Source organism: Barbatula barbatula, assembly GCF_947034865.1.
Source record: "Barbatula barbatula genome assembly, chromosome: 3".
Lineage (NCBI taxonomy): Eukaryota > Metazoa > Chordata > Actinopteri > Cypriniformes > Nemacheilidae > Barbatula > Barbatula barbatula.
Window position 1 is genome coordinate 13,569,319 of NC_136764.1, and position 14,662 is coordinate 13,583,980.

Here is a 14,662-nt window from a genome sequence, read left to right on the forward strand (position 1 = left end):
GGGAATCCCGTGAGAAGTGTTTGAAGTATCATCTAATCATGTCACTCAATGGAGATGTACACAGAGAACACAGAAGCCATTGCAATTTAAGTGATCCCTTCTCAGCTCAGACTGTGAGAGGGGTGCAAAGCAGGATATTAGGACATAAAGGATGCCATACTCTTGAAAGAATGTTGGAGAATGACAAAAATACAGAAAGCAAGATCTTATCTTTGGCTTATAAACAGAGGGCATGGTAAAGCATTGTAATGATACCATGGTAAAGCAATATCTTCTCCCACCGAACCAATAAACAAAAAGCAAATCAACTTTAACAAGGACAGTATGTAGAGATACTGGCTGATCGCTGGGAGAATCTGTTACCTTGGCAACCACTCAGATTCCTTTAATGAGTGAATGATTGAGGGTTAAACGGGTTAAAGGTTTGTGTGTAAACACGCACAGCCGGTGCTCCGAGATGCTGCTAGATCAGCCTTGAGGATATCAGATTCAGATACAACTGGAAAACAGTTATGATCTAAGCCAAATCTGCTAAATATGCCAAATACTTCAGATTCTGTGCCTGCCCATTAAGCACAAAATAATGGCTTTACTTTAAGTCGTGCAGTTTGGGGAAACAGCTAATGCACAAATCAATAAAGCCCTTAGAGAGCATGAGCATTGGACGGATTCACTCCTGTAGCACAGAGAAGCAGATGGGCAGCGTGTTCTATTAGTTCTTCCCGTGTTCCTGCGGTCATGAGTCACTGCCTGAGTTACACATACAAACAGTCAGCACTGTACGGCTACACTCAAAATCTAACATTGTAAATGTTGTAAACAGCTCCAGGGTTTTTATTACTAGTTTTTTCTAAGGCCCGAATCATCATTAGCTTAGTTTATAAGGGTTATGGATTGGAATAAATTGCAGGGGTTATTGATCGAAATGCAATATAATATACATAACTATGTCTTTAGAGGTCTAATAAAACAAATACTAATGAAACGTTCTGCTTGTATTACCTTAATTTGCTATTTCTATCTAAATACCGCATGGGTCCCCTTGCATGGACTTGCCATGTTTCTATGGTAGCCGGACAAACTGCTCTACACAGCGCGTATCTACTTCGGCAAAGAAGCGGAAATGTGACGACATCTTGGTCCTGTGTCAGACACCGCAGTGCTTCGAAAGGGAGGGGTGGAGTGAGCTGTTGGTTGCAATTCGTGACTTCACCTTTAAGTGTTTTAAGCTCATCCAGCTATTTTCAGTAACAAAGTTTAATTAAACCAATACCTAAGTAAACATCAAAGTAATTCATTAAAACAATTGTTTAGCTGCCCACTGGATCTATAATGTTATTATTCACAATGCAGGTTGTTTTTTTTCTGTATAATTGGGCAGCATGAAAGAAAATCCACACCATTGACCTGAATTTGGAGGGCTTTTGATTAGAACCATTAAGCTAAGAAAACCCTAGCAACCATCTAGCAATACCCTAGCAACCTCCTAACAACCTGTAATATAGCCAGTTCAATAAAGTCAGTGATCAGAGGGTCTGTGAAATAGATATAGATGATTTTCACATGTGGAAGTTAATCATGGGCATAAGAGGTTGGAGTCAAGCTGTCATTAAGATCGGATAGAAAAAAAGAGAATTGCTTTTTGAGATAATCAATGGTGGCTTCATTACATCACCTCATTATGTGTCTGTCTTTACAAATAGACCACTGAAGTGAAGTGTATGTTTCACCTCCTAATCCAGAAGTTAGGAGGACATTTATAAATTCACCACTGTTTTCTCAGATATCTCCAAAAAGCATTGCCAAAAAGCCAACAGTGATAAATAATTTTAAAGATACATTTCTTTTTAAAAGCTTTGCTGTAGCACACATTCCTTATCTGCCCCTGCAGACTATAATGCTTTGAACAGACCAGAAAGGGTTAAAAAGATAAATATGCAATTTTTTGTTTGTAAATAGTTAAAAAAAACTGTACATTTTATATGTAATATTGTTTCCTTCCCTTGTTTGCCACTGACAGAAAGGTTTGGTTGCCAAATGTTGCTGTTTTGTTCTGTTTATATACAGCAGTGCTATCTTATTATATATAATATAATTAAAATAATAATAACAACTGATTTAAAAACATTAAGCCTAAAGTATTTATTACCAGAGTTACTTACCAATGCAAACGAAACAAATTGATGATGCTCTTAAAGGAGAAGTAACATGCTATTACATCCTGTTTTAATATACTGTTTAACGTGCTGGGTCCTCAAGCTTACCATGGTCAACTTGTTAAAAAACGAGTTGGATGCATGACGTATTTCTGCCAGCACTACAACCTGTTTCGGAAAGTTTTTTATAAGTCTGGATCCCTGTTTCGAAACAAGGATCCTACGGTTTTATTAGCCATTCTCATGGAAGAGCACGCCCATGAATGAACGAGAGAGCTAGTGGAAGAGCATGTCCATCAGCATGTTTCCTTCCTGTATTGTAGTTGTCTTAGCTAACAGAGCAAATAATGGCACCTAAGAGGTGTGTCACGATAGCAGTTAGTCATTTCAGAGTTTTAAAATAGAAAATACAAAGCGTTACTTTCTATGATATTATAATGTATATGAAATTATGGCTTTTTGAAGTCTTACCAATGCATACTGGTACGGCACAGGATTTCAATTGTATTGTAATCTTTTATGTGAGCTTTCACAAGCGATACATGCACGATATGAGTGTCACGGTAAATTTCATGAATATTTGTGAGTATGAATAACACATACTGCGGATGTACAGTCTCTTTGGGATTATGTAATGATGCCTTTACAAGCATTACATCTTTTAAAAACGGGCAAATACAGAAGACAATTAAAACATTATGAATGGTGACTTATACGATTTTAAAATAGCGGCAAAGCTAACAAGGAATAACGATGTTTACCATATGGAGACCTCCATCTCTAGTCATTGCTGCTGTGGTTCATGTTCTACTACAGGCCGGGGGTCTGATTCTGGATCATATATGTAAGGCTCGATCAGACTGTAAGCCATAGTTAATTTTATGACAACAACAAAACTTTTTTGTACAGTATTTACATCCATGCACCAGCTGGCGGACGTCACGACGCAGGGACTGCGTGTTACTTGTCTTTAGCTCCGCCCATTGGAACGCCACTGGCAGGTCGGCTATCTCTGGAAATAATCGGACAGCTGTATCTGTTTTCTGTAAATCCGAAAAAAAACTAAACACTTTTCAGAGATATGAAGAACGCAATACTACTCTACAGGTACTCAAGATTAACATAAAATGGCAGATTTGATCCCTCCTTTAATTTATATTTCTGTCATTCCCTCCATTCTCAGTTACACCGTGTCTACAACGGATGCGACATGACAACCCGCTTGTTCTTAATAGTTTTGTCACTCCACATCCAGTGTGGACAAAATAAGAAATGATATTGGGTTCTAATGTGTTGCTATTCTCTTTTGTCATGTCGCAACCTGTGTGGTCACGTTGTTAGGCTATTTACTCTAGTTCTTACTATTTATTCCCACGTCCTTTTTGAGTAGCTATTAATATTATGTGTGCCTGTGTGTGTATGGTTAATTGGTTTTTTATGTTCTTGAGGTATCGCTTGCCTAAAGCTTGTTGATAGTTTTAGTTCTTTCTCTGGAAATCTGTAAGAACAGAACTGAACATAACATGCTCTTTTATAGCCTTATAGAATTTAGCCTATTTGCTGTGTAAAACAAATTAAGAGCATATCAGGGTAAAAATAAGAGATACAAATTAATAAAAAAAATTATGTCTAAAGGTAATTGTCTGCTTTATCTGTTGGTTAGAAATGGTGCAAAAGAAAAATAAATCAATGCCATTATCTTCTATTCATGTGTGAAAATGTTTAGATATCTTACATTGATAGGTGTCACTGCCAGAACGCTCCGGCTCTTCCTCATGTTCTCCGCTGACAGCTAAAGCTCAAAAGGTTCTCCAACAGCACACAAATGGACAGGTGTAAACTGGAGCCAGAAATAAAGGACAAAACATTAGAATCATTTCTCATCAAACCCTTCACAAATGAACTTATTACTAGTGTTAGTGAATAATATGAAAATGACTAACTAATAAAGCTTTTGTAAAATGATAGACATTAAGCTATTCATCACTATGATATCTCTTTTTATAATGTGAGAGGCCATCATATTTATTTTAACCACCATTTTCAATCCTGTCATGAACTGACCTTCAACCTACACCGTGCGTACTTAACAGGTGCCACTGATTTATCACCACACGGACAATACCAGGGAAAATGGCAGCAGTGGTTTTGAAAGAAGTCTGATAGTCTTATTATTAAGGGCCTAATGCTGTCAAAATGTGGTCAAGTGTCCAAGTCTAAGGAAGTCCTGGTTCAATTTTATTTTTAAGTGTATTCACTTGACCTTTAAAATTTGCATCACTCCTTGTTATCAAATGGTTCTGTTGTACTGCTAGTCTAAATCAATAATGATAAAACTGTTTCCTTTTTATTTGCCTTTCCATGTGAAAAAATTGTTACAACCAGAACTTGAATGATGAATAATGAGGTGTTGATGTGTTCTGTTTCGCTTTCTAGGGAATCCAGTTCATATGCAAGAGGTGAGAAATGATTGCATGGCCTCTTGAGCAGAACTGTGATGAACCATTTACATTTCTTTGTTCTGAGTTTCACTAATTTGATAAAGGTGCTCAACTTTCAGGTTAAATTGGCCTCAAATAAAAGATTCGGGAAAAACAACGAGGTGATGGATTAAATATGTGGGATTTTATATCAAGAAATTCAAGAAAGTTAATTAAAAGTACCTGTAAATCTTGTAAATTCAAAGTATTTCTCCTCAACAAGTACTGTAGGACGAGTAAAGCACCAGAATGTAATACATATGTTTAAGGGTTTGTATTGCTTGAATGAGCACAGTAATATTGCTAGTGAGATTTATTTATTTTAGTCATCTTTAATATTCTCCATGTTTTGTGAATTAACTTGAAAATTAACTTAAACCTTCAGTTTGAGATTTTGTCTTGTCTCAGAAAATCTCTGGCTGGACACCAAAAGTGCACATCGAGCATTTCTTGTTTTTGCCAAACAGACATGTATTGTGTCAAACACGGAAGCTTGAGCTTCAGGCACAATATGTTATTTGAGCTGAAACAAAGACTCCATGGTGCTCATCTGCTAAGAATCAGAATATTCAGTTTCCGAATGTCCACATACGAGCAAAAACATGCATCGTCTTTAATAAAAAGGGCTTGCTGTTTACTTCAATAGAAAAAAGTGTGCTTGGCAAAACTTTATGGGCCTTTATGGAGAGCACAATAAGAGACGTGACTTGAATAATATGTATTTATTATTTTCTGCCAACCATTTTAAAACCCAGTCAACATGAGGCAGGATTTTGATGGCTAAATAAATACTGGTTTTATATGAATGAGAATCTAACTGGCTCATGACATGTTATTGGGAATTTCTAACGGATTAAGAGTTTCATTGAACCCTGTGAAATTGAAAATTTGTTCCCAAACAATACTACAGGTCTGCCATACACGACACTCGTGACTAAAGAAACATGGCTCTTAACCTCAGACTTACACATAATGACATGGACTTACAATTACAAGTACAATTAGAAAATCAACACGTGTCACCATGAACTGTGTATCACAGCAAGAATTACCTTGAAATATTTCATTCTCTTGCATGGTGAAAACTATTATTAAAATGAAAAGATTCCAGGGTGATATTGGACCATTTTTCTGTGTCATTTATACTGAAAGCTGCATCACAACCCGATGTTTGCCTGTTTTTGCGATCGGGTTGCTACTATTGTTATATGTAGGGTTTAAAATGGTAATCCTAGGTTTTAAATTTAAGCACATAACTCACCCTGCAACATTCATACTACTTGCTGAGGAAAGGTGTGCTATTCATTTTCTAAGCAATTTATGTCTATTAGACAATAAAGTGGGTGAAAATAGACCCTTCCATTGAGATTTAAGGACAGAAGCTGCAATATAAGGATTAGAAACTGGGCTCTTTAAACTTTAATTAGTAACCAACCACCGTACATCTTTCATTCATATACATTCTTTGAAGGCATTTTTTTCTTTTACTTTTCTCTCGATTTTTATATTTACATACAGAATCCAATGATTTTATAAATATATGACACACATATAAAAATAAATGGCCGATATCATGCTTCCAACAGTTATTGCAATATTATTCTATACGGTATTGGCAGTGGCGCTGCTAGCCATTTTGTTGCCCTAAGCATAATTCCATTATGATGCCCCCTTTGCCACACCACCCCCCCACCCCACAGTGTGGTCTTGCCAGTGCTTAAACTGGGCCGGGACTTCTCACATGTTGCCCGTACTTTGCCACTCCGAGTCAAAAAGTGTCATTGTATGGGTGATTTGCTAGAGCCACAGCGTCAGCATTGGCCGTTAAGCTTCTTTGGCTAAAGATTGCAGGGTTAACATCTAGGGTCTTTGGCAAGGCCAAGCAGCATTTCAGACGGAACATTCAGCCAATCAAATTCAAGAAGACAGTCTGAAGGCGGGCACTAATGACTGATGAGATGTGAGAAGGCAAACATTAAAAAGCCAACAGTTTTACAATAAAAATGATAAATGGTAAGATTGCAGATATGCAAACTACTTATCTTCTGCGAATTATGGTGCTGTCACATAATGTTATAGAGTATTTGACTTGACATGCCTTATAATAACAACATGAAAACTTATAAGCTACATAAAATATGGCATAAAATATGACTGTGTATATGATGGATTTAATTAACAAAATGTAATAGACAGAACTATTATCATAGGTAATGAAATAAAAAATGTTTTGGTCAAATTTGCATTTGACATCATTAAATCAGTTGTTTTGTAAATGTTTCCTTTAGTTAATAACATTTTGTACCAGCAATGTCCAAACACTGCACAAGAGAGTACCAGAACCTTTTTTCCACATCAAGCACTGGTCTTTGCGGTAAATAATCTCTATGGATAACATCATGTCATGGAATGTGTTGTAATTATTGTAGTCACCAGACTGCTCAATGCAATTTAACAGCACTGTCTGTGAACTATACAATTCCTTGATCCACAGCAAAATCTCATTAGAAAATAAACACCCTCTGGGCTTGCTAATTGTAGTCTCTCTATCTACATAATTACTTTGATTTTCCATTTGTCACAATTGATTCTGTAATTATGTAAGAATTGCAGAATTAGCCTACATGTAGCCTAAGCAACAATTGCCTAAAAAGTAAATGTATTTTTGAATTTGCCTATAGTCAAGTCAAGTCAAGTCAGCTTTATTTATATAGCGCTTTTTACAATTTTCATTGTTACAAAGCAGCTGTACAAGAAAAAAATGACTATAAGTAAAACATAAAAGGTTATGGAATTCAAAACACAGGTCAAATATCAGACACACAATAAATTCCTATATGCAGTGTTAATTAAATAAGACAACCAAATTCTAGCAGCCCCCCCGGCCAGGCAAAACAGTGCAAAACAGTATGCAAACGGTGGCGAGGAACCCAAAACTCCATTGGAGGAGAAAAAAAAAACCTCGGAGGGAAACCAGGCCTAACCAGGGGATTCCAGTTCCCCTCTGGCAAAAACTGCAGCCTCTGCACAAGCTCAACAGTGCTTGCACAACAAGGCGAAAAAAAAAAAAAAAAAAAATAACATAGTAAAATTAAAGCTTTGCCTTACTGTATATTGTACAATAATATTCATTAAAAGTTCTTGACATGTTTTATACTACATGCATTAAAGGTTCTTGACATGTTTTTATACTACATGCATTAAAAGTTCTTCAAATGTTTTATACTACATGGATTAAAAGTTCTTCACATGTTTTTATACTACATGCATTAAAAGTTCTTCAAATGTTTTATACTACATGGATTAAAAGTTCTTCACATGTTTTATACTACATGCATTAAAAGTTCTTCCATGTTCTATGGGGACTTTTCATAAACATAATAATTTTCATACTGTATAAAATATATACCTTACCCCTAAACCTAACAATCATTTTCAGCATTTTTGTCAAATAAACATCAAATATTTTTTCCATCTGTTTTCTTCATGGGCAGAAATTGTTACAATTGCCTTTACCAGTATTACTATCTTTTATGGAGACATTGGGTTCCCCGGAACACAGGACCACAAACAATATCGCACAACTATTTCAATTAGAATTTCAAGATGTTATTTGATTGCAGTGCAGATGGAAGCTTACATTTATTAAACGAGAGAGCAAAATATTAAGAACATTTATTGTTCGCCTAAACACTGCCCAGACAAAACATGTGTATCCTTTTTAAAAACGCAGACTGTAGCCATCTGTTGTCTTTTTTAATTGGTATGATGTTTTACAGGAACATATCCCCTACATAAATTATGTATGTGCAACGCTCTCCGTTATTTCTGACAAATAGTGGTGTACTGTATCGAGTGTATGAATTGCAAGTCAGTGTGAAAGAAGGAGAGAGCAAGTGGATATATGGTGGGATGGGGGAGATAAGAGGGGAGAGTGGTGATGTGAGATGTATTTCATTTGTCCTATTAGATTTTGTATCCTGGCCCTATTTCCTGGAAAAAAAGTCAATAAGAAATTCCCAAAGTCAACAGGAATTATTGTTCCAGCTGTGGCTTTATTCCCCAAATCAATGTGTTTTTTTTCCAAAGCGACTGAGTGATCGAAGCTTCCAGTGTAATGTTTGAATGTGAATGCTGAGGTCAAACTTGATAAATCAAGTTATTGCTATATTGCAGGGAATTTTGTACATTGATATAGTTGCCATACAGCTGTCTTAAAAACAGACAAAAAATTAAAACTTTGCACTTTTACACAAACAAAGAACATGATAGTAAGTTGCATTCTGATCCTTAACTAAATAATAGCAAATACAAACAGGCTACACCCCTCGTTGGATTCAATGCAGATGGCAGTAATAGAAGTGAATGAATGAACTGCATTGAGTGCTATGACTCATTGTGCACGTACTTAACCACACAGCAATGCAATTATATTAGTATGATAGTATGTTCATGAAATTTGCATAATGTTCATTATTATTCATGAGAACGGAAAATGAGCTTTTACTTTTTCCAGAGCAGACAGAGAAAAGGATATCTGTCAATAGTTAATTCGTTATTATTCAGGTAAATTACACAAGTCTCCAGTTCAGTCAGAATAAAAAGACAGATACAACAGTTTATTAATCAAATATTGGCTAAAATATCCAATAACTTGCCACATATCACGCACTCAGTGAAACACCTCATTGACTCACTGGCAGTGACACACTCGAACTCTTCACTTACAACAAACGAGCTGAACTTCACATGGCCTGTCATTTTAATTTAGTCCAACTAAACCTAGGTTAAATCACGTAATTCAGTTGCACGGCTACTTTAGCCCAGATCCTCCAAAAACCATGCGAGCAATGACGGCAACACATTGGGATTCAGCTGGCAACTTAAATCAGCCTACAGTCACGATGATCGCGGGGCAAGCGAAACGTAATTCTTATGCCAAGAAAGCAACGACGTAACGTAAAGCTTTGTCAACGGAGTGCACGAACTAGTGCACGGTTACATGCATTAATGACCGAGGGACGCTGGAAACTTACCTTATATGCATGCGCCGGCGAACCGAGAGGATAGTCGCAGATGAAGGCGTGAGAGCGAATAAAACAGACCTTTCCACAAACCCCTCCTGTCCTATCCTATTGGAAGTGGTCACCCATCACCAGCGGATGGGACAACCCTCCTCCTCCCCCTTTTTCTCTTTGGGACTCTGGCATTGATGGTGTGCTGTGATCCTCCTGCCACCCCTATTCCCTCCAACTGAACGATAATGGAGAAGATGAAAGAAACCATGAAAACAAAGAGCAAAGACAGCAGATTAACAGGGACTGGGTTGTCAAATTCTCTGTATTTTGTAGGAAATATGTCATCCATCCATCCATTCATCATCAGGGTATATGCAAATATTGATCCTTAAAAGTAATTATAAACACACAGCCCTGGGGAAAATGATACAGCATACTGTATATGTGAATATAGCCCTGACTACATAATTTATCTGTATAATCCAATCTATCTGCTAGGCTTCATTCGTCCCTGTCAATATAAAATGATCGATTCATTCTTGTAACATTGTAAAACATGCCCTACTTATCCATCCTCATTCCCATCAGCAGAGTTCACCTTGAACTTCCCCTTTAGATGACACTGACCAAATAAATTTGATTTAAATTAGAGTGATATGACATGAAAAGTTAAACACTAAATGGACAGTTACACTATATTGTATATAGGCCTCACTCTTAGTAACATAAGTTACTTAATGTTTTGTGTTTGAGTTGAAAAGATGAACTAATAAGAATGTTGTAAAATAATTAAATAAATAAATGGGATCACCAGGCTGTTTCTAGGCAACGGTTGCGAGGTATAGACATCTATGGCCACTGGAGGGCCCTTCCCTAACCCTTCAACTTCAGTTGATGCTTTCAGAAGATTACAGATTTTGATTCTGTTCATCAATATGACTTTGATAAATGGTATTATTAAAATGTTAATCTAAGAGACTGAATCTCTTAAATAAATTTGGGGAGTTCTAAAATCCATTGTTCCATTCTAAATGCAAGATGTGACAACCCAGACTTTTAATAAGCAAAAAATCAGCAATTAAGACATAATGTGGCAGCATTGATATTTGAAGACCTGCATTTCATCTCTGGCGATTTTTCAACTATATTTTAGAGGCCTTTAAAATGGAATGCATGATGTATTTATCGACATCTCTGAAGATCCTTCTTTTTTCTCTTTAATCCTCATCATTCAAGTATGGCTTCTTTGATTGCATTTAAAAATAGGGCAGAACTCCCCAGGGCAGGTCATTATAGAATGGCACCGCTGTCGGTAGGTCTGCTGTCTGCAGACCACTCGTTTATTCATTTGTAGCAGACCGCTTGGAGTAAGACACAGATCAGCTGTAGGGGTCTCTCTTAGCTTCAGGCATAAGACATCCACTAAGCTGTTGTCTGATATATTAGTTATTTCCCCCTCATTATAGCACAGAACATACATTCAAAGCCTTATTTGTCTATATTCTACAAGTTTTCTTGTCTTCATATATTTAAATCTAGCTCAGGATATTGAGACTGCTGTTTATAATGAAACGTTGTAACATTGATTACATTTTAGTTTAGTTTTTTTTTTCCAAATAATTCTTTAAATCTAATTCATTTACGCAAACTAATATCATCATCAAAGAAAGATACAGCATATGAGTGCAAGGTCTACATAATTTTTTTAGAATGTACTGTAGTGGTATGTCTGATATGTGTTAATGTATAAAATTAATTGTGATAAATTTCGTACATTTCATAGTTGATTTGTATGTCACCTCCATGCACCCTTTAAACTGACTTGCATGTTACACCTTTACTCAGGCTCCTCTCTGCATCACATTATGGGATTAAAGACAGATGTAGAACATCTCTTGTTGTGGCCGAGATGAGCTTCATGCAAGCATTGTGCATATCCAGCTCTGTCATACAATGTTCTATTTCAGCCTGAGAAAATATCTCTTAAAAAATCCTTATACTGTAGTTAAAATTTCTGAACACATTATGTAATTCTCAGGCCTTAAATATTTTCTGCTGTACATCTCTCTAATCTCTGTGGGTAGGTCACTCTAGTTATATCTGATATCAACACAATTGCTACATCAACTAACAACACGTATATTTGCAATATTGGTACAAAAAGGTATTTTTAATGTGAATAGGATAAAATTACAACAAAACAAATAGGAAAATTGTATTTATTTATACAATCAAATATATAGTTTGAAAGTGCTGACAACATACGTCGTCAAGAATAGCAAGCATATCTCTTATAGAAGTCCTGTTAAAATGATTGTACAGCTAACCTCAACAAACAAACGTAACAAATTACATTGTACATTTCAATATAAATGCCAGTAGTGTGAAACTAAATACCCTGATTTTCTGGTGAAATGGGATCTCAGATTTTGTACTGTAGGGTATCAATGTGAACAATTACATAAGTCATGTCATAGTGTTTCAGATGGAACTATGTCAGTTATAAAAATGTCTAAAACGGTAAGAATCACATCCTCTTGCAATTAAATATATTAACTACACTAAAAATAGGCTATTCTTTAATTACAGAAAGGATGATAATGATTGTATTTGCAAACATTCTAAACCACTAAACATATTTTACAAATGGGTAGTTGACAAATAAACCATACCATGGTGTGACAGCAAAAGTTTAGAAAACAAATTATTAATAATATACTATTGTAGATTTTGTTATTTTATATTTATAATTATAGAAAATAACATAAGAGAGAATTGTCTTCATTGTCATGTTTGTTTTTATACATTTTTGCGATAACACCATAGGATGCATTTGATTTATTTGTAAAGTACCCAAATGCAAAAATAATCATGGAATGGATGATTAAGAAGAGTTCTGCTTTGGTGATCTTGTGTAAACATAAGTTGAAGAAAGTTAAAGCTTAACGGTACATTCCATAATTGGCATTAGTAGCGTTGCAAAAAAAGAACATTATTAAAAACACTTAATATACTGCCATGGTTACACTACTTATGTGTTCAAACACAAATCATAGCTTAAACTCAAAGCTGAAAGCAGTTGCTTAGTCAGTTGTGGATGCTTCATAAATATAAGCCCAATATCACAAGTACAAATGTTCACAATTAAAGATGCTGATAAAATATGTTACTTTTATCTTTATCTTACAGTTATCTTTATTATGCTAATTTCTCCCCAAAATCAAAAGGAAACATTTTAAAGGGATATTTAAAAATGTTTTCTCTGTAAATTAAACCTGGATGTGTTCTGAAGATTAATTTTTAAATGTGAAAGAAAATATCTGGTACGCAAATCACTGTGTATACTAGTGTAAGCCGTGCATATGCCAAAATGAAATACAGATGAAAGAGCAGATCTACGGAAAGATATGAAGCAGTGTACCAGAGCAGCCATCATAGAATTATCAGTTAAGAAGTCCAACTTCCATATAGAATCAGCATCGCCATGGAAAACAATTCCACATTTACTAGTTTACATAGTGGTGGTAGGTCCTTCATAGGAATTTTACCACTGTTCCCAGCTGAAGTCATCACCACCTCCAAACATCAGGAAGAAACCCTGAATGGTCAGAAAAATCACCGAATTACCTGCCATTACCAGGCCACAGGCACCCCATTGAATCTGTACGGGAAGAAATGCATTAGGATTATTCTTTAAATTCCTTTGCTTAGAAGGCATGCTTTATTTTGTCCATATACTGCCATGTATGACCTCTAAGTGAACTTTGCACGAAATGGATGAAATTAGAAAGTAGGAGTTTCTCCAAAATTATGCATTTACTATAACCTCTGCAGAGCTATTTTTCAATTTGACAGCTTGTGCTAATGTTTATGTTTGTTTATGCTATTGTACATCACAAGCCCGGCTATAATCAGTCAGAACAAAATAGTGAAAAGAAAGTGAAACATCAGGCCTAGAAGTGACTTAACACATATTAACTATACTTACAACACTTTTCCTTGCAAGCACAACAGGTAAACCGTAGGCTGATACCACAATGCCAGTGGTCAAGAAGTATGCCAGTTCCCTGCAGGCGCTGGTCGAATCTGTGTCATCCATATGCCTCCTGGCTATTAATTTTGGAATAGGTGATAAGATGTAAAAGAGCAGGACAAACAATGGCCAATAAACTCTGTGAAGAAAGAACCACACGGGGTTTCATTGATGTGCTTCTCATCATAGCGGTCGGTGATTCTTCAGCATAACAATAACATGGACCTACCCGAACTGTTGTAGTGCACATCCCAAAAGCAGAAATGTCAGTCCAAGGGCTCCACTAAAAGACAACGCGACAAGCGCTGAAAACACAACAAAATCTACTTTAAGAAATGACCAACGTGACTTCGTTGCCCTCTTCTGGATAAAACCAAACACATATGGCTAAACACAAGCGCGGAAATGACGTTGATCGATGAATACGTATGCTTAGAAAATAAACAAATTCTGTCATTGTACATCTATACATGGCGATTATTTTAACTCGAGTTTTAAGTCGACCGATAAATGCCCTAATGTACAAAAGTAACGTTAACAGTTACATTTAAACTTACTCTTAACATTAGCTTAGAACGTTGTAAGCAAAGACTGTACGTTATTGCAAAGAGGCTTTTTATAAAGAAAACGTCAAATTAATTAAACGGCGACATTTGACGTTGTTTAACGTAGAGTAAAATTCAGAAGCCGGTTGTCCGTTTGCAAAGTTTCCAAGACTTTTTGTTTACCACAGCATTCGCATTTTTAAAAGCATTTGTTTAAGTCTTGCTTTGAGATAACCCGATCAGAACAAAAGTAGATGATTTTACCTTTTATTCCTGCCATCATATGATAGAAACTCCGTTTGTTTTGGTTGGAGTCTTTGTGTTAAATGTTAGGAGAACTAACTTCCTATTTCCTCCTCACACAATCTTAAAGGGATAGTTCACCCTAAAATGAAAATTCTGTCATCATTTACGCAGCCTTATGGTTTTT

The 14,662-nt window shown here is 35.9% G+C and overlaps 2 protein-coding genes across 2 annotated transcripts in view; both read right to left on the reverse strand.

Annotated features, from left to right (window-relative positions):
• pde4bb (phosphodiesterase 4B, cAMP-specific b) overlaps positions 1–9,746 on the reverse strand; it is a 38,576-nt gene extending 28,830 nt beyond the window's left edge. Inside the window, exons 1-2 of the mRNA XM_079453830.1 lie at positions 9,673–9,746; positions 3,892–3,996 (exon numbers count right to left, since the gene is read on the reverse strand). Of these exons, the coding sequence (XP_079309956.1) occupies positions 3,892–3,933 (42 nt within the window). The 5' untranslated portion in view covers positions 3,934–3,996; positions 9,673–9,746. The remainder of the gene's footprint in view (positions 1–3,891; positions 3,997–9,672) is intronic.
• Positions 9,747–11,807: 2,061 nt separating this feature from the next.
• Positions 11,808–14,614, reverse strand: leprot (leptin receptor overlapping transcript). The gene is made up of 4 exons (XM_079453442.1): positions 14,497–14,614; positions 13,917–13,992; positions 13,643–13,826; positions 11,808–13,315 (listed from the first exon to the last, which is right to left on the reverse strand). Exons 1-4 carry the CDS (start codon positions 14,513–14,515, stop codon positions 13,199–13,201), a joined length of 396 nt encoding a protein of 131 aa, XP_079309568.1. The 5' UTR covers positions 14,516–14,614; the 3' UTR covers positions 11,808–13,198.
• Positions 14,615–14,662: the final 48 nt, after the last annotated feature.